This window comes from Oncorhynchus gorbuscha, unplaced genomic scaffold (assembly GCF_021184085.1).
Source record: "Oncorhynchus gorbuscha isolate QuinsamMale2020 ecotype Even-year unplaced genomic scaffold, OgorEven_v1.0 Un_scaffold_1501, whole genome shotgun sequence".
NCBI lineage: Eukaryota > Metazoa > Chordata > Actinopteri > Salmoniformes > Salmonidae > Oncorhynchus > Oncorhynchus gorbuscha.
Window position 1 is genome coordinate 59,746 of NW_025746263.1, and position 20,525 is coordinate 80,270.

The 20,525-nt window shown below is 53.5% G+C and overlaps 1 protein-coding gene across 1 annotated transcript in view; it reads left to right on the forward strand.

Annotated features, from left to right (window-relative positions):
- The window catches only part of LOC124023138 (multiple epidermal growth factor-like domains protein 10), a gene marked incomplete at its 5' end in the record, with an annotated part of 55,316 nt that extends 37,808 nt beyond the window's left edge, over positions 1-17,508 (forward strand). The window contains 3 exons of the mRNA XM_046337668.1: positions 1,854-1,907; positions 13,919-14,131; positions 17,157-17,508. Coding sequence (XP_046193624.1) covers positions 1,854-1,907; positions 13,919-14,131; positions 17,157-17,374 — 485 coding nt within the window. The remainder of the gene's footprint in view (positions 1-1,853; positions 1,908-13,918; positions 14,132-17,156) is intronic.
- Between the last annotated feature and the right edge of the window lie 3,017 nt (positions 17,509-20,525).

Sequence of the window (20,525 nt, forward strand, 5' to 3'; positions counted from 1 at the left end):
GTTTGATCCAGAAAAGCACCGGTTCCAACTTACGCAACGTGACTACAAAATATCTCAAAAGTTACCTGTAAACTTAGTCAAAACATTTCAAACTACTTTTGTAATACAACTTTAGGTATTTTTTAACGGAAATAATCGATAAAATTGTATACGGGATGATCTGTGTTCATTACAGGAGGAAAACAAAATGTAGCTGCTTTCTGGCCACACGCCTCTATCTAACAGTACACGTCAAGTTACCCTCGTTCAAGATGGCTGTACTTCTGCATTACACAAAGGAAAAACCTCAACCAATTTCTAAAGACTGGTGACATCCAGTGGAAGCGATAGGAACTGCAAGAAGGTCCCTTAGAAATCTGGATTCCCAATGAAAACCCATTGAAAAGAAAGTGACCTCAACAACATCAAAAAATCTGAATGTTTTGTCCTCAGGGTTTTGCCTGCTAAATAAGTTCTGTTATACTCACAGACATGATTCAAACAGTTTTAGAAACTTCAGAATGTTTCATATCCAAATCTACTAATAATATGAATATCTTATCTTCTGGGAATGAGTAGCAGGCAGTTGAATTTGAGAATGCATTTCATCCGGATGTGAAAATACTGCCCCCTGTCACCAAGAAGTTAACAAAACTTTAGGAACACCTGCTGAATAGATGGCCATATACACTGACCGTTCAAAACATTAGAAACACCTGCTGTATAGATACACCGACCGTTCAAAATATTAGGAACACCTGCTGTATAGATACACTGACCGTTCATAACATTAGGAACACCTGCTGTATAGATACACTGACTGTTCAAAATATTAGGAACACCTGCTGTATAGATACACTGACTGTTCAAAATATTAGGAACACCTGCTGTATAGATACACTGACCGTTCATAACATTAGGAACACCTGCTGTACAGATACACTGACTGTTCAAAATATTAGGAACACCTGCTGTATAGATACACTGACTGTTCAAAATATTAGGAACACCTGCTGTATAGATACACTGACCGTTCATAACATTAGGAACACCTGCTGTATAGATACACTGACTGTTCAAAATATTAGGAACACCTGCTGTATAGATATACTGACCGTTCATAACATTAGGAACACCTGCTGTATAGATACATTGACTGTTCAAAATATTAGGAACACCTGCTGTATAGATACACTGACCGTTCATAACATTAGGAACACCTGCTGTATAGATACACTGACTGTTCAAAATATTAGGAACACCTACTGTATAGATGGGCATATACACTGACTGTTCAAAACATTAGGAACACCTGCTGTATAGATGGGCATATACACTGACTGTTCAAAACATTAGGAACACCTGCTGTATAGATACACTGACTGTTCAAAACATTAGGAACACCATCTCTGTAGGTGTGTACCGTGTAGACAGACTCTTAATCTGTCCCTTTAACATCTCTGTAGGTGTGTACCGTGTAGACAGACTCTTAATCTGTCCCTTTAACATCTCTGTAGGTGTGTACCGTGTAGACAGACTCTTAATCTGTCCCTTTAACATCTCTGTAGGTGTGTACCGTGTAGACAGACTCTTAATCTGTCCCTTTAACATCTCTGTAGGTGCGTACCGTGTAGACAGACTCTTAATCTGTCCCTTTAACATCTCTGTAGGTGCGTACCGTGTAGACAGACTCTTAATCTGTCCCTTTAACATCTCTGTAGGTGTGTACCGTGTAGACAGACTCTTAATCTGTCCCTTTAACATCTCTGTAGGTGCGTACCGTGTAGACAGACTCTTAATCTGTCCCTTTAACATCTCTGTAGGTGTGTACCGTGTAGACAGACTCTTAATCTGTCCCTTTAACATCTCTGTAGGTGTGTACCGTGTAGACAGACGCTACAGCTCCTACCATGAACAGTACCACAGAGGTAGAGTATGAGACTCCACTATGTCCCTATGAAGAAGACCATCTCATATAACAGACTGGTTGGTCTGTGTTTCCCAAAGACTTTCCTGCACTGTAGTGTGTGGCTGCATGTGTGCTGTGTGTGTGTTTGTGTCAGAGTATGTGAGTGGAGCGAGGAGCGGAGGATGCCCAATTTGACTGGAGCGCAGAGCGAGGAGCGGAGGATGCCCAATTTGACTGGAGCGCGGAGCGAGGAGCGGAGGGTGCCCAATTTGACTGGAGCGCAGAGTGAGGAGTGGAGGGTGCCCAATTTGACTGGAGCGCAGAGTGAGGAGTGGAGGGTGCCCAATTTGACTGGAGCGCAGAGCGAGGAGTGGAGGGTGCCCAATTTGACTGGAGCGCAGAGCGAGGAGTGGAGGGTGCCCAATTTGACTGGAGCGCAGAGCGAGGAGTGGAGGGTGCCCAATTTGACTGGAGCGCGGAGCGAGGAGTGGAGGGTGCCCAATTTGACTGGAGCGCAGAGCGAGGAGTGGAGGGTGCCCAATTTGACTGGAGCGCAGAGCGAGGAGTGGAGGGTGCCCAATTTGACTGGAGCGCAGAGCGAGGAGTGGAGGGTGCCCAATTTGACTGGAGCGCAGAGCGAGGAGCGGAGGATGCCCAATTTGACTGGAGCGCGGAGCGAGGAGCGGAGGGTGCCCAATTTGACTGGAGCGCAGAGTGAGGAGCGGAGGATGCCCAATTTGACTGGAGCGCCGAGGAGCGGAGAGTGCCCAATTTGACTGGAGCGCGGAGCGAGGAGTGGAGGGTGCCCAATTTGACTGGAGCGCAGAGCGAGGAGTGGAGGGTGCCCAATTTGACTGGAGCGCAGAGCGAGGAGTGGAGGGTGCCCAATTTGACTGGAGCGCAGAGCGAGGAGTGGAGGGTGCCCAATTTGACTGGAGCGCAGAGCGAGGAGTGGAGGGTGCCCAATTTGACTGGAGCGCAGAGCGAGGAGTGGAGGGTGCCCAATTTGACTGGAGCGCAGAGCGAGGAGTGGAGGGTGCCCAATTTGACTGGAGCGCAGAGCGAGGGAGTGGAGGGTGCCCAATTTGACTGGAGCGCAGAGCGAGGAGCGGAGGATGCCCAATTTGACTGGAGCGCGGAGCGAGGAGCGGAGGGTGCCCAATTTGACTGGAGCGCAGAGTGAGGAGCGGAGGATGCCCAATTTGACTGGAGCGCGGAGCGAGGAGCGGAGAGTGCCCAATTTGACTGGAGCGCGGAGCGAGGAGTGGAGGGTGCCCAATTTGACTGGAGCGCAGAGCGAGGAGCAGAGAGTGCCCAATTTGACTGGAGCGCAGAGCGAGGAGTGGAGGGTGCCTAATTTGACTGGAGCGCGGAGCGAGGAGTGGAGGGTGCCCAATTTGACTGGAGCGCGGAGCGAGGAGTGGAGGGTGCCCAATTTGACTGGAGCGCGGAGCGAGGAGTGGAGGGTGCCCAATTTGACTGGAGCGCGGAGCGAGGAGTGGAGGGTGCCCAATTTGACTGGAGCGCAGAGCTGTGGAGGTGCCCAATTTGACTGGAGCGAGGAGCGGAGGGTGCCCAATTTGACTGGAGCGCGGAGCGAGGAGCGGAGGGTTCCCAATTTGACTGGAGCGCAGAGCGAGGAGTGGAGGGTGCCCAATTTGACTGGAGCGCGGAACGAGGAGTGGAGGGTGCCCAATTTGACTGGAGTGCAGAGCGAGGAGCGGAGGGTGCCCAATTTGACTGGAGCGCAGAGCGAGGAGCGGAGGGTGCCCAATTTGACTGGAGCGCAGAGTGAGGAGTGGAGGTTGCCCAATTTGACTGGAGCGCAGAGCGAGGAGTGGAGGGTGCCCAATTTGACTGGAGCGCAGAGCAAGGAGTGGAGGGTGCCCAATTTGACTGGAGCGCAGAGCAAGGAGTGGAGGGTGCCCAATTTGACTGGAGTGCAGAGCGAGGAGTGGAGGGTGCCCAATTTGACTGGAGCGAGGAGCGGAGGGTGCCCAATTGGACTGGAGCGCGGAGCGAGGAGCGGAGGGTTCCCAACACTGGAGCGCAGAGCGAGGAGTGGAGGGTGCCCAATTTGACTGGAGCGCGGAACGAGGAGTGCAGGGTGCCCAATTTGACTGGAGCGAGGAATGGAGGGTGCCCAATTTGACTGGAGCGCGGAGCGAGGAGCGGAGAGTGCCCAATTTGACTGGAGCGCAGAGCGAGGAGTGGAGGGTGCCCAATTTGACTGGAGCGCGGAGCGAGGAGCGGAGAGTGCCCAATTTGACTGGAGCGCAGAGCGAGGAGCGGAGGATGCCCAATTTGACTGGAGCGCGGAGCGAGGAGCGGAGAGTGCCCAATTTGACTGGAGCGCGGAGCGAGGAGTGGAGGGTGCCCAATTTGACTGAGCGCAGAGCGAGGAGCAGAGAGTGCCCACTTGACTGGAGCGCAGAGCGAGGAGTGGAGGGTGCCTAATTTGACTGGAGCGCGGAGCGAGGAGTGGAGGGTGCCCAATTTGACTGGAGCGCGGAGCGAGGAGTGGAGGGTGCCCAATTTGACTGGAGCGCGGAGCGAGGAGTGGAGGGTGCCCAGACTGGAGCGCGGAGCGAGGAGTGGAGGGTGCCCAATTTGACTGGAGCGCAGAGCGAGGAGTGGAGGGTGCCCAATTTGACTGGAGCGAGGAGCGGAGGGTGCCCAATTTGACTGGAGCGCGGAGCGAGGAGCGGAGGGTTCCCAATTTGACTGGAGCGCAGAGCGAGGAGTGGAGGGTGCCCAATTTGACTGGAGCGCGGAACGAGGAGTGGAGGGTGCCCAATTTGACTGGAGTGCAGAGCGAGGAGCGGAGGGTGCCCAATTTGACTGGAGCGCAGAGCGAGGAGCGGAGGGTGCCCAATTTGACTGGAGCGCAGAGTGAGGAGTGGAGGTTGCCCAATTTGACTGGAGCGCAGAGCGAGGAGTGGAGGGTGCCCAATTTGACTGGAGCGCAGAGGAAGGAGTGGAGGGTGCCCAATTTGACTGGAGCGCAGAGCAAGGAGTGGAGGGTGCCCAATTTGACTGGAGTGCAGAGCGAGGAGTGGAGGGTGCCCAATTTGACTGGAGCGAGGAGCGGAGGGTGCCCAATTGGACTGGAGCGCGGAGCGAGGAGCGGAGGGTTCCCAATTTGACTGGAGCGCAGAGCGAGGAGTGGAGGGTGCCCAATTTGACTGGAGCGCGGAACGAGGAGTGCAGGGTGCCCAATTTGACTGGAGCGAGGAATGGAGGGTGCCCAATTTGACTGGAGCGCGGAGCGAGGAGCGGAGGGTGCCCAATTTGACTGGAGCGCAGAGCGAGGAGTGGAGGGTGCCCAATTTGACTGGAGCGCGGAGCGAGGAGCGGAGGGTGCCCAATTTGACTGGAGCGCGGAGCGAGGAGCGGAGGGTGCCCAATTTGACTGGAGCGAGGAGTGGAGGGTGCCCAATTTGACTGGAGCGAGGAGTGGAGGGTGCCCAATTTGACTGGAGCGCGGAGCGGGAGAGGAGGGTGCCCAATTTGACTGGAGCGGAGCGGAGGGTGCCCAATTTGACTGGAGCGAGGAGTGAAGGGTGCCCAATTTGACTGGAGCGAGGAGCGGAGGGTGCCCAATTTGTCTGGAGCGCGGAGCGAGGAGCGGAGGGTTCCCAATTGACTGGAGCGCAGAGCGAGGAGTGGAGGGTGCCCAATTTGACTGGAGCGCGGAGCGAGGAGTGGAGGGTGCCCAATTTGACTGGAGCGAGGAGTGGAGGGTGCCCAATTTGACTGGAGCACAGAGTGAGGAGTGGAGGGTGCCCAATTTGACTGGAGTGCAGAGCGAGGAATGGAGGGTGCCCAATTTGACTGGAGCGAGGAGCGGAGGGTGCCCAATTTGACTGGAGCGCAGAGCGAGGAGTGGAGGGTGCCCAATTTGACTGGAGCGCGGAACGAGGAGTGGAGGGTGCCCAATTTGACTGGAGCGAGGAATGGAGGGTGTCCAATTTGACTGGAGCGCGGAGCGAGGAGCGGAGGGTGCCCAATTTGACTGGAGCGCAGAGCGAGGAGTGGAGGGTGCCCAATTTGACTGGAGCGCGGAGCGAGGAGCGGAGGGTGCCCAATTTGACTGGAGCGCGGAGCGAGGAGCGGAGGGTGCCCAATTTGACTGGAGCGCGGAGCGAGGAGCGGAGGGTGCCCAATTTGACTGGAGCGAGGAGTGGAGGGTGTCCAATTTGACTGGAGCGCGGAGCGAGGAGCGGAGGGTGCCCAATTTGACTGGAGCGAGGAGTGGAGGGTGCCCAATTTGACTGGAGCGAGGAGTGGAGGGTGCCCAATTTGACTGGAGCACGGAGCGAGGAGAGGAGGGTGCCCAATTTGACTGGAGCGAGGAGCGGAGGGTGCCCAATGGAGCGAGGAGTGGAGGGTGCCCAATTTGACTGGAGCGAGGAGCGGAGGGTGCCCAATTTGTCTGGAGCGCGGAGCGAGGAGCGGAGGGTTCCCAATTTGACTGGAGCGCAGAGCGAGGAGTGGAGGGTGCCCAATTTGACTGGAGCGCGGAGCGAGGAGTGGAGGGTGCCCAATTTGACTGGAGCGAGGAGTGGAGGGTGCCCAATTTGACTGGAGCACAGAGTGAGGAGCGGAGGGTGCCCAATTTGACTGGAGCGCAGAGCGAGGAGCGGAGGATGCCCAATTTGACTGGAGCGCAGAGCGAGGAGTGGAGGGTGCCCAATTTGACTGGAGCGCAGAGCGAGGAGTGGAGGGTGCCCAATTTGACTGGAGCGCAGAGCGAGGAGTGGAGGGTGCCCAATTTGACTGGAGCGCAGAGCGAGGAGTGGAGGGTGCCCAATTTGACTGGAGCGCAGAGCGAGGAGCGGAGGATGCCCAATTTGACTGGAGCGCGGAGCGAGGAGCGGAGGGTGCCCAATTTGACTGGAGCGCAGAGTGAGGAGCGGAGGATGCCCAATTTGACTGGAGCGCGGAGCGAGGAGCGGAGAGTGCCCAATTTGACTGGAGCGCGGAGCGAGGAGTGGAGGGTGCCCAATTTGACTGGAGCGCAGAGCGAGGAGTGGAGGGTGCCCAATTTGACTGGAGCGCAGAGCGAGGAGTGGAGGGTGCCCAATTTGACTGGAGCGCAGAGCGAGGAGTGGAGGGTGCCCAATTTGACTGGAGCGCAGAGCGAGGAGTGGAGGGTGCCCAATTTGACTGGAGCGCAGAGCGAGGAGTGGAGGGTGCCCAATTTGACTGGAGCGCAGAGCGAGGAGTGGAGGGTGCCCAATTTGACTGGAGCGCAGAGCGAGGAGTGGAGGGTGCCCAATTTGACTGGAGCGCAGAGCGAGGAGCGGAGGATGCCCAATTTGACTGGAGCGCGGAGCGAGGAGCGGAGGGTGCCCAATTTGACTGGAGCGCAGAGTGAGGAGCGGAGGATGCCCAATTTGACTGGAGCGCGGAGCGAGGAGCGGAGAGTGCCCAATTTGACTGGAGCGCGGAGCGAGGAGTGGAGGGTGCCCAATTTGACTGGAGCGCAGAGCGAGGAGCAGAGAGTGCCCAATTTGACTGGAGCGCAGAGCGAGGAGTGGAGGGTGCCTAATTTGACTGGAGCGCGGAGCGAGGAGTGGAGGGTGCCCAATTGACTGGAGCGCGGAGCGAGGAGTGGAGGGTGCCCAATTTGACTGGAGCGCGGAGCGAGGAGTGGAGGGTGCCCAATTTGACTGGAGCGCGGAGCGAGGAGTGGAGGGTGCCCAATTTGACTGGAGCGCAGAGCGAGGAGTGGAGGGTGCCCAATTTGACTGGAGCGAGGAGCGGAGGGTGCCCAATTTGACTGGAGCGCGGAGCGAGGAGCGGAGGGTTCCCAATTTGACTGGAGCGCAGAGCGAGGAGTGGAGGGTGCCCAATTTGACTGGAGCGCGGAACGAGGAGTGGAGGGTGCCCAATTTGACTGGAGTGCAGAGCGAGGAGCGGAGGGTGCCCAATTTGACTGGAGCGCAGAGCGAGGAGCGGAGGGTGCCCAATTTGACTGGAGCGCAGAGTGAGGAGTGGAGGTTGCCCAATTTGACTGGAGCGCAGAGCGAGGAGTGGAGGGTGCCCAATTTGACTGGAGCGCAGAGCAAGGAGTGGAGGGTGCCCAATTTGACTGGAGCGCAGAGCAAGGAGTGGAGGGTGCCCAATTTGACTGGAGTGCAGAGCGAGGAGTGGAGGGTGCCCAATTTGACTGGAGCGAGGAGCGGAGGGTGCCCAATTGGACTGGAGCGCGGAGCGAGGAGCGGAGGGTTCCCAATTTGACTGGAGCGCAGAGCGAGGAGTGGAGGGTGCCCAATTTGACTGGAGCGCGGAACGAGGAGTGCAGGGTGCCCAATTTGACTGGAGCGAGGAATGGAGGGTGCCCAATTTGACTGGAGCGCGGAGCGAGGAGCGGAGAGTGCCCAATTTGACTGGAGCGCAGAGCGAGGAGTGGAGGGTGCCCAATTTGACTGGAGCGCGGAGCGAGGAGCGGAGAGTGCCCAATTTGACTGGAGCGCAGAGCGAGGAGCGGAGGATGCCCAATTTGACTGGAGCGCGGAGCGAGGAGCGGAGAGTGCCCAATTTGACTGGAGCGCGGAGCGAGGAGTGGAGGGTGCCCAATTTGACTGGAGCGCAGAGCGAGGAGCAGAGAGTGCCCAATTTGACTGGAGCGCAGAGCGAGGAGTGGAGGGTGCCTAATTTGACTGGAGCGCGGAGCGAGGAGTGGAGGGTGCCCAATTTGACTGGAGCGCGGAGCGAGGAGTGGAGGGTGCCCAATTTGACTGGAGCGCGGAGCGAGGAGTGGAGGGTGCCCAATTTGACTGGAGCGCGGAGCGAGGAGTGGAGGGTGCCCAATTTGACTGGAGCGCAGAGCGAGGAGTGGAGGGTGCCCAATTTGACTGGAGCGAGGAGCGGAGGGTGCCCAATTTGACTGGAGCGGGAGCGTTCCCAATTTGACTGGAGCGCAGAGCGAGGAGTGGAGGGTGCCCAATTTGACTGGAGCGCGGAACGAGGAGTGGAGGGTGCCCAATTTGACTGGAGTGCAGAGCGAGGAGCGGAGGGTGCCCAATTTGACTGGAGCGCAGAGCGAGGAGCGGAGGGTGCCCAATTTGACTGGAGCGCAGAGTGAGGAGTGGAGGTTGCCCAATTTGACTGGAGCGCAGAGCGAGGAGTGGAGGGTGCCCAATTTGACTGGAGCGCAGAGGAAGGAGTGGAGGGTGCCCAATTTGACTGGAGCGCAGAGCAAGGAGTGGAGGGTGCCCAATTTGACTGGAGTGCAGAGCGAGGAGTGGAGGGTGCCCAATTTGACTGGAGCGAGGAGCGGAGGGTGCCCAATTGGACTGGAGCGCGGAGCGAGGAGCGGAGGGTTCCCAATTTGACTGGAGCGCAGAGCGAGGAGTGGAGGGTGCCCAATTTGACTGGAGCGCGGAACGAGGAGTGCAGGGTGCCCAATTTGACTGGAGCGAGGAATGGAGGGTGCCCAATTTGACTGGAGCGCGGAGCGAGGAGCGGAGGGTGCCCAATTTGACTGGAGCGCAGAGCGAGGAGTGGAGGGTGCCCAATTTGACTGGAGCGCGGAGCGAGGAGCGGAGGGTGCCCAATTTGACTGGAGCGCGGAGCGAGGAGCGGAGGGTGCCCAATTTGACTGGAGCGAGGAGTGGAGGGTGCCCAATTTGACTGGAGCGAGGAGTGGAGGGTGCCCAATTTGACTGGAGCGCGGAGCGAGGAGAGGAGGGTGCCCAATTTGACTGGAGCGAGGAGCGGAGGGTGCCCAATTTGACTGGAGCGAGGAGTGAAGGGTGCCCAATTTGACTGGAGCGAGGAGCGGAGGGTGCCCAATTTGTCTGGAGCGCGGAGCGAGGAGCGGAGGGTTCCCAATTTGACTGGAGCGCAGAGCGAGGAGTGGAGGGTGCCCAATTTGACTGGAGCGCGGAGCGAGGAGTGGAGGGTGCCCAATTTGACTGGAGCGAGGAGTGGAGGGTGCCCAATTTGACTGGAGCACAGAGTGAGGAGTGGAGGGTGCCCAATTTGACTGGAGTGCAGAGCGAGGAATGGAGGGTGCCCAATTTGACTGGAGCGAGGAGCGGAGGGTGCCCAATTTGACTGGAGCGCAGAGCGAGGAGTGGAGGGTGCCCAATTTGACTGGAGCGCGGAACGAGGAGTGGAGGGTGCCCAATTTGACTGGAGCGAGGAATGGAGGGTGTCCAATTTGACTGGAGCGCGGAGCGAGGAGCGGAGGGTGCCCAATTTGACTGGAGCGCAGAGCGAGGAGTGGAGGGTGCCCAATTTGACTGGAGCGCGGAGCGAGGAGCGGAGGGTGCCCAATTTGACTGGAGCGCGGAGCGAGGAGCGGAGGGTGCCCAATTTGACTGGAGCGCGGAGCGAGGAGCGGAGGGTGCCCAATTTGACTGGAGCGAGGAGTGGAGGGTGTCCAATTTGACTGGAGCGCGGAGCGAGGAGCGGAGGGTGCCCAATTTGACTGGAGCGAGGAGTGGAGGGTGCCCAATTTGACTGGAGCGAGGAGTGGAGGGTGCCCAATTTGACTGGAGCACGGAGCGAGGAGAGGAGGGTGCCCAATTTGACTGGAGCGAGGAGCGGAGGGTGCCCAATTTGACTGGAGCGAGGAGTGGAGGGTGCCCAATTTGACTGGAGCGAGGAGCGGAGGGTGCCCAATTTGTCTGGAGCGCGGAGCGAGGAGCGGAGGGTTCCCAATTTGACTGGAGCGCAGAGCGAGGAGTGGAGGGTGCCCAATTTGACTGGAGCGCGGAGCGAGGAGTGGAGGGTGCCCAATTTGACTGGAGCGAGGAGTGGAGGGTGCCCAATTTGACTGGAGCACAGAGTGAGGAGCGGAGGGTGCCCAATTTGACTGGAGCGCGGAGCGGGAGAGGAGGGTGCCCAATTTGACTGGAACGCGGAGCGAGGAGTGGAGGGTGCCCAATTTGACTGGAGCACAGAGTGAGGAGCGGAGGGTGCCCAATTTGACTGGAGCGCGGAGCGAGGGAGTGGAGGGTGCCCAATTTGACTGGAGCGCGGAGCGAGGAGAGGAGGGTGCCCAATTTGACTGGAGCGCGGAGCGAGGAGCGGAGGGTGCCCAATTTGACTGGAGCGCGGAGCGAGGAGAGGAGGGTGCCCAATTTGACTGGAGCGCGGAGCGAGGAGCGGAGGGTGCCCAATTTGACTGGAGCGCGGAGCGAGGAGCGGAGGGTGCCCAATTTGACTGGAGCGCAGAGCGAGGAGTGGAGGGTGCCCAATTTGACTGGAGCGCAGAGCGAGGAGTGGAGGGTGCCCAATTTGACTGGAGCGCGGAGCGAGGAGCGGAGGGTGGCCAATTTGACTGGAGCGCAGAGCGAGGAGTGGAGGGTGCCCAATTTGACTGGAGCGCAGAGCGAGTTTCCCAAAGGCTGGAACGCCGGCCTTCTCGCCCGCTCCAGTTTCGCTCCAGTTCCTCTCCAGCAGCGCTCTCTTCATGAGCTCAGGACGTGCCCGGCCCAGAATGCATTTGTAGTCTACTTGTGTGCTGCTACAGCCCCTTGCTTTAGCTACTGTCACGGAGTTCACTAAATATTTTCATAGAGAAACTGATAAAACACAGGTGCAAAATCACTTACAAAGATGAGGAGGAACCAAGAGCAAGAGAATGAGTGTGGTGATGTAGTGTCCATAACTAAAGAAGAGAGGGAGTGTGATGATGTAGTGTCCATTACTAAAGAAGTGAGGGAGTGTGGTGATGTAGTGTGGTGATGTAGTGTCCACAACTAAAGAAGAGAGGGAGTGTGGTGATGTAGAAAATATCAGAAACTTTGAACATCCCATGGAGCACCATTAAATGCATTATTAAAAAATAGAAAGAATATGGCACCACAACAAACCTGCCAAGAGAGGGCCGCCCACCAAAACTCACGGACCAGACAAGGAGGGCATTAATCAGAGAGGCAACAAAGAGACCAACGATAACCCTGAAGGAGCTGCAAAGCTCCACAGAAGAGATTGAAGTATCTGACCATAGGACCACTTTAAGCCATACACCCCACAGAGCTGGGCTTTACAGAAGGGTGTCCAGAAAAAAATCCATTGCTTAAAGAAAAAAAATAAGCAAACACGTTTGGTGTTCGCCAAAAAGGCATGTGAGAGACTCCCAAAACATATGGAAGAAGGTACTCTGGTCAGATGAGACTAGAATTGAGCTTTTTGGCCATCAAGGAAAACGCTATGTTTGGCGCAAACCCAACACCTCTCATCACCCCGAGAACACTATCCCCACAGTGAAGCATGGTGGTGGCAGCATCATGCTGTGAGGATGTTTTTCATTGGCAGGGACTGGGAAACAGGACTGACTGATGGCGCTAAATACAGGGACATTCTTGAGGGAAACCTGTTTCAGTCTTCCAGAGATTTGAGACTGGGACGGAGGTTCACCTTCCAGCAGGACAATGACCCTAAGCATATTGCTAAAGCAACACTCGAGTGGTTTAAGGGGAAACATTTACATGTCTTGGAATGGCCTAGTCAAAGCCCAGACCTCAATCCAATTGATAATCTGTTGTATGACTTAAAGATTGCTGTGCACCAGCGGAACCCATCCAACTTGAAGGAGCTGGAGCAGTTTTGCCTTGAAGAATGGGCAAAAATCCCAGTGGCTAGATGTGCCAAACTTATAAAGACCTACCCTAAGAGACTTGCAGCTGTAATCACAACAATAGATGGGTGTTGGTGAAATGGTAGGTCCAGGCAGTCACAACAATAGATGGGTGTTGGTTAAATGGTAGGTCCCGGTAGTCACAACAATAGATGGGTGATGGTTAAATGGTAGGTCCCGGTAGTCACAACAATAGATGGGTGATGGTTAAATGGTAGGTCCCGGTAGTCACAACAATAGATGGGTTTTGGTTAAATGGTGATTTTAAGAATGGAGGGTAGCTAGGCGGCTAGTTGTTTTCTTCTTCCTGTGAGTGAGGTTTTTAGCAGAGCGGTTGGAAAGAACGTGGAGCGCCGGAGCGTTGCACCGCAATGAGCGAGATTTCAGACCACTCAACACCGCTCTGTAAGCAATGAGCGGGATTTCAGATCACTCAACACCGCTCTGTAAGCAATGAGCGGGATTTCAGATCACTCAACACCGCTCTGTAAGCAATGAGCGGGATTTCAGACCACTCAACACCGCTCACATACTCTGGTTTGTGTATGAACTGATGTGTATGAACTGATGTGTATAAACTGATGTGTGTGTTTTGACCTCTGTGTCTCTCTCTCCACAGGGCACGCCTGTGATCTCCTCCTCTGTGTGTGTTCCTTCCTCCTGATGGCCTCACACACTCCTCTCTGGTCCTCTCATCTAGTCTCTAACTAACACAGTCCTCTCTGGTCCTGTCCTCCAGTGTCTAACTAACACAGTCTTCTCTGGTCCTCTCCTCCAGTCTCTACCTAACACAGTCCTCTCTGGTCCTCTCCTCCAGTCTCTACCTAACACAGTCCTCTCTGGTCCTCTCCTCCAGTCTCTACCTAACACAGTCCTCTCTGGTCCTCTCCTCCAGTCTCTACCTAACACAGTCCTCTCTGGTCCTCTCCTCCAGTCTCTACCTAACACAGTCCTCTCTGGTCCTCTCCTCCAGTCTCTACCTAACACACTCCTCTCTGGTCCTCTCCTCCAGTCTCTACCTAACACACTCCTCTCTGGTCCTCTCCTCCTCTCCTCCTCTCCTCCAGTCTCTAACTAACACAACACCCCATAAACAAACTCACTACTTTTGGATGTAAATGCTTTATACTGTGATATGCTACTAATAGTGTGAATGTTGTGTGTCCTGTGTGATTTACCCTGTACTCTGTTTTTAATTGTTTATCTACAGGTTGTCAGCGGATACGAGTTTCACTTATCTTACCTCCTGGGGTAGAATTATAATCTCATGTTGTATTCGTCTCCCAATGTTGATATGTAGAATGCATTGAAAGGCCTGTCAATGTCATCGCTGATATCAGAATCATTCGCTAACAGATACCTTCACCTTGGTAAAACAAAAAAAGTGTTCCCGTCTTCCTGCTTCTCAGTGTGTTATTTGTCTTTGTCAGACTACATGAAGGGTTCCCTGTCCAGCACCTGCTCTCTGAACAGTGAGAACCCCTACGCCACCATCAATGACCCACAGGCCGTGGTCTGTAAACACACAGAGAGCAGCTATGTAGAGATGAAGAGTCCTGTCCACCACGACATGTCCTACTGCTCCTCTGCTATAGTCACCACCACCGCCACACACACCGTCAGCAAGAACGTCTATGATGTGGGTGAGTTATAGATATATAGTTATGTAGATGTCCTACTGAGTTATAGATATATAGTTATGTAGATGTCCTACTGGGTGAGTTATATATATATATATATATATATATATATATATATATATATATATATATATATATAGTTATGTAGATGTCCTACTGGGTGAGTTATAGATATATAGATGTCCTACTGGGTGAGTTATAGATATATAGTTATGTAGATGTCCTACTGGGTGAGTTATAGTTATGTAGATGTCCTACTGGGTGAGTTATAGATATATAGTTATGTAGATGTCCTACTGGGTGAGTTATAGATATATAGTTATGTAGATATCCTACTGGGTGAGTTATAGATATATAGTTATGTAGATGTCCTACTGGGTGAGTTATAGATATATAGATGTCCTACTGGGTGAGTTATAGATATATAGTTATGTAGATGACCTACTGGGTGAGTTATAGATATATAGTTATGTAGATGTCCTACTGGGTGAGTTATAGATATATAGATGTCCTACTGGGTGAGTTATAGATATATAGATGTCCTACTGGGTGAGTTATAGATATATAGTTATGTAGATGTCCTACTGGGTGAGTTATAGATATATAGTTATGTAGATGTCCTACAGGGTGAGTTATAGATATATAGTTATGTAGATGTCCTACTGGGTGAGTTATAGATATATAGTTATGTAGATGTCCTACTGGGTCAGTTATAGATATATAGATGTCCTACTGGGTGAGTTATAGATATATAGATGTCCTACTGGGTGAGTTATAGATATATAGTTATGTAGATGTCCTACTGGGTGAGTTATAGATATATAGTTATGTAGATGTCCTACTGGGTGAGTTATAGATATATAGTTATGTAGATGTCCTACTGGGTGAGTTATAGATATATAGTTATGTAGATGTCCTACTGGGTGAGTTATAGTTATGTAGATGTCCTACTGGGTGAGTTATAGATATATAGATGTCCTACTGGGTGAGTTATAGATATATAGTTATGTAGATGTCCTACTGGGTGAGTTATAGATATATAGATGTCCTACTGGGTGAGTTATAGATATTTAGTTATGTAGATGTCCTACTGGGTGAGTTATAGATATATAGATGTCCTACTGGGTGAGTTATAGATATATAGTTATGTAGATGTCCTACTGGGTGAGTTATAGATATATAGTTATGTAGATGTCCTACTGGGTGAGTTATAGATATATAGATGTCCTACTGGGTGAGTTATAGATATATAGTTATGTAGATGTCCTACTGGGTGAGTTATAGATATATAGTTATGTAGATGTCCTACTGGGTGATTTATAGATATATAGTTATGTAGATGTCCTACTGGGTGAGTTATAGATATATAGTTATGTAGATGTCCTACTGGGTGAGTTATAGATATATAGTTGTGTAGATGTCCTACTGGGTGAGTTATAGATATATAGTTGTGTAGATGTCCTACTGGGTGAGTTATAGATATATAGATGTCCTACTGGGTGAGTTATAGATATATAGTTATGTAGATGTCCTACTGCTCCTCTGCTATAGTCACCACCACCACCACACACACCGTCAGCAAGAACGTCTATGATGTGGGTGAGTTACGGGGATGTAGGGTCATCGACATCCCCTTAGTTCTGGAGAAGATGAGCTCATGAGGAAGATGTAACTGACTGTGTAACTGACTGGGTATCAGTCTGTTGTCTATGTCTGTTGTTTCAGTCTGTTGTTTCAGTCTGTTGTCTTTGTCTGTTGTCTGTCTGTTCTCTCTCTCTCTCTCTCTCTCTGTCTGAGGGGGTTATTGTGGAAGGTACTTGTATGAAGTGTTTGAATGATCACTTTGATTAGTCAGAAAAGTAAAAGCCTCTCTTTCTCTCTTCTCCCTCCATCCCCCTATCTCTATCCCTCCATCCCCCTATCTCTATCCCTCCATCACCCTATCTCTATCCCTCCATCCCCCTATCTCTATCCCTCCATCCCCCTATCTCTATCCCTCCATCCCCCTATCTCTATCCCTCTATCCCCCTATCTCTATCCCTCCATCCCCCTATCTATATCCCTCCATCCCCCTATCTCTATCCCTCCATCCCCCTATCTCTATCCCTCCATCCCCCTATCTCTATCTCTATCACTATCCCTCCATCCCCTGATCTCTATCCCTCCATCCCCCTATCTCTATCTATATCCCCCATCCCCCTATCTCTATCCCTCCATCCCCCTATCTCTATCCCTCCACCCCCATCTATATCCCTCCATCCCCCTATCTCTATCCCTCCATCCCCCTATCTCTATCCCCCAATCTCTATCCCTCCATCCCTCCATCTCTATCCCTCCATCCCCCTATCTATATCCCTCCATCTCTATCCCTCCATCCCCCTATCTCTATCCCTACATCCCCTATCTCGATCCCCCACCCCCTATCTCTATCCCCCATCCCCCTATCTCTATCCCTATCTCTATCCCTCCATCCCCCATCTCCATCCCTCCATCCCCCTATCTCTATCCCTCCATCCCCCTATCTCTATCCCTCCATCCCCCTATCTCTATCCCCCATCCCCCTATCTCTATCCCTATCTCTATCCCTCCATCCCCATCCCTCCATCCCCCTATCTCTATCCCTCCATCCCCCTATCTCTATCCCTCCATCCCCCTATCTCTATCCCCCAATCCCCATCCCCTATCTCTATCCCTCCATCCCCCTATCTCTATCCCTCCATCCCCCTATCTCTATCCCTCCATCCCCCTATCTCTATCCCTCCATCCCCCTATCTCTATCCCTCCATCCCCCTATCTCTATCCCTCCATCCCCCTATCTCTATCCCTCCATCCCCCTATCTCTATCCCTCCATCCCCCTATCTCTATCCCTCCATCCCCCATCTCCATCCGTCCATCCCCTATCTCTATCCCTCCATCCCCCTATCTCTATCCCTCCATCCCCCTATCTCTATCTATATCCCCCATCCCCCTATCTCTATCCCTACATCCCCCTATCTCTATCCCTCCATCACTTCATCCCCCCTTTAGAACCCAAGGTGAGTGTTCTCCAGGGCTGCAACGGTGTGGTGGTTCCCACGTACCCTCAGAACCCGTACGACCTCCCCAGGAACAGCCACATCCCCAGCCACTACGACCTGCTGCCCCTGAGACACAGCCAGAGCTACAGCCCTACACACAGCCAGGACCACAGCCACCAGAGCCACAGCCCACCCTTGCCCGGCAGCCCTACCAGCTCCCTGCTATAGACAGACCACTCCCGAACGCAGGGCCGCGACCTTAGACCTATGACTTACCATTGGGGCACGGTCTGCTCCACCTGGGGTTGCGGATAAAGACTGTAATGTGACTATAGAGACAAAGTACCAGTGCAACATCAATGTTGGTGGACATACTATGATATACCAACAGAAGCTCTGTGTGGACTCACTGCTGTGTGGACTCACTACCGTGTGGACTCACTGACGTGTGGACTCACTACCGTGTGGACTCACTACCGTGTGGACTCACTGACGTGTGGACTCACTACCGTGTGGACTCACTGATGTGTGGACTCACTACTGTGTGGACTCACTGACATGTGGACTCACTAACGTGTGGACTCATTGCCGTGTGGACTCACTACCGTGTGGACTCACTGACGTGTGGACTCACTACCGTGTGGACTCACTACCGTGTGGACTCACTGACGTGTGGACTCACTACCGTGTGGACTCACTACCGTGTGGACTCACTGACGTGTGGACTCACTACCGTGTGGACTCACTAACGTGTGGACTCATTGCCGTGTGGACTCACTACCGTGTGGACTCACTAACGTGTGGACTCATTGCCGTGTGGACTCACTGACGTGTGGACTCACTGCCGTGTGGACTCACTACCGTGTGGACTCACTGCCGTGTGGACTCACTGCCGTGTGGACTCACTACAGTGTGGACTCACTACAGTGTGGACTCACTACCGTGTGGACTCACTAACGTGTGGACTCACTGACGTGTGGACTCACTACAGTGTGGACTCACTACCGTGTGGACTCACTACAGTGTGGACTCACTACCGTGTGGACTCACTACCGTGTGGACTCACTACCGTGTGGACTCACTACAGTGTGGACTCACTGCAGTGTGGACTCACTACCGTGTGGACTCACTGCCGTGTGGACTCACTACCGTGTGGACTCACTGCAGTGTGGACTCACTACCGTGTGGACTCACTACCGTGTGGACTCACTGCAGTGTGGACTCACTACCGTGTGGACTCACTACCGTGTGGACTCACTACAGTGTGGACTCACTGCAGTGTGGACTCACTACCGTGTGGACTCACTACCGTGTGGACTCACTACTGTGTGGACTCACTACAGTGTGGACTCACTACCGTGTGGACTCACTACCGTGTGGACTCACTACCGTGTGGACTCACTACAGTGTGGACTCACTGCAGTGTGGACTCACTACCGTGTGGACTCACTGCCGTGTGGACTCACTACCGTGTGGACTCACTGCAGTGTGGACTCACTACCGTGTGGACTCACTACCGTGTGGACTCACTGCAGTGTGGACTCACTACCGTGTGGACTCACTACCGTGTGGACTCACTACAGTGTGGACTCACTGCAGTGTGGACTCACTACCATGTGGACTCACTACCGTGTGGACTCACTGCTTTTACACCTGCATTGTTTGCTGTTTGGGGTTTTAGGCTGGGTTTCTGTACAGCACTTTGAGATATCAGCTGATGTACGAAGGGCTATATAAATAAATTTGATTTGATTTGATTTGATTTGGACTCACTACCGTGTGGACTCACTACCGTGTGGACTCACTACCGTGTGGACTCACTACAGTGTGGACTCACTACCGTGTGGACTCACTACAGTGTGGACTCACTACAGTGTGGACTCACTACCGTGTGGACTCACTGCCGTGTGGTAGTGGATAAAGCATACTGAACGTGTAATATATTACAGCTATGTGAAGTGTCTGAGGAAGACACTGGGAAGTCATATAACTACAGGAGATAATAATAATAATAATAATAGATATAGAGATGTGTGGTACCCTCTTTGTTTACACTCTGGCTCGGTGGAGGACACATACATACATCCTAGGAAAGGAAGGAAGGACACACACACATCCTAGGGAAGGAAGGGAGGACAGACACACGCACTATGAAACAGACCAGTGGAGTCAGGAACACAAAATATCATGGACCTCTATATAGTCATGTCTGGCTCAGTGATTCTATTCCATGTCTGGATTGGGTGACCAGAGAACCAACCAGGCTGCCCCTAGAGGAGGACAAACCCACCAGGAACCAACCAGGCTGCCCCTCCTAGATGAGGACAAACCCACCAGGAACCAACCAGGCTGCCCCTAGATGAGGATAAAACCACCAGGAACCAACCAGGCTGCCCCTAGAGGAGGATAAACCCACCAGGAACCAACCAGGCTGCCCCTAGAGGAGGATAAACCCACCAGGAACCAACCAGGCTGCCCCTCCTAGATGAGGACAAACCCACCAGGATCCAACCAGGCTGCTCCTAGATGAGGATAAAACCACCAGGAACCAACCAGGCTGCCCCTAGAGGAGGACAAACCCACCAGGAACCAACCAGGCTGCCCCTAGAGGAGGACAAACCCACCAGGAACCAACCAGGCTGCCCCTAGAGGAGGACAAACCCACCAGGAACCAACCAGGCTGCCCCTAGAGGAGGATAAACCCACCAGGAACCAACCAGGCTGCCCCTAGAGGAGGATAAACCCACCAGGAACCAACCAGGCTGCCCCTCCTAGATGAGGACAAACCCACCAGGATCCAACCAGGCTGCTCCTAGATGAGGATAAAACCACCAGGAACCAACCAGGCTGCCCCTAGAGGAGGACAAACCCACCAGGAACCAACCAGGCTGCCCCTAGAGGAGGACAAACCCACCAGGAACCAACCAGGCTGCCCCTAGAGGAGGACAAACCCACCAGGAACCAACCAGGCTGCCCCTAGAGGAGGACAAAACCACCAGGAACCAACCAGGCTGCCCCTAGAGGAAGACAAAACCACCAGGAACCAACCAGGCTGCCCCTAGAGGAAGACAAACCCACCAGGAACCAACCAGGCTGCCCCTAGAGGAAGACAAACCCACCAGGAACCAACCAGGCTGCCCCTAGAGGAAGACAAAACCACCAGGAACCAACCAGGCTGCCCCTAGAGGAAGACAAACCCACCAGGAACCAACCAGGCTGCCCCTAGAGGAGGACAAAACCACCAGGAACCAACCAGGCTGCCCCTAGAGGAAGACAAAACCACCAGGAACCAACCAGGCTGCCCCTAGAGGAGGACAAACCCACCAGGAACCAACCAGGCTGCCCCTAGAGGAGGACAAAACCAACCAGGAACCAACCA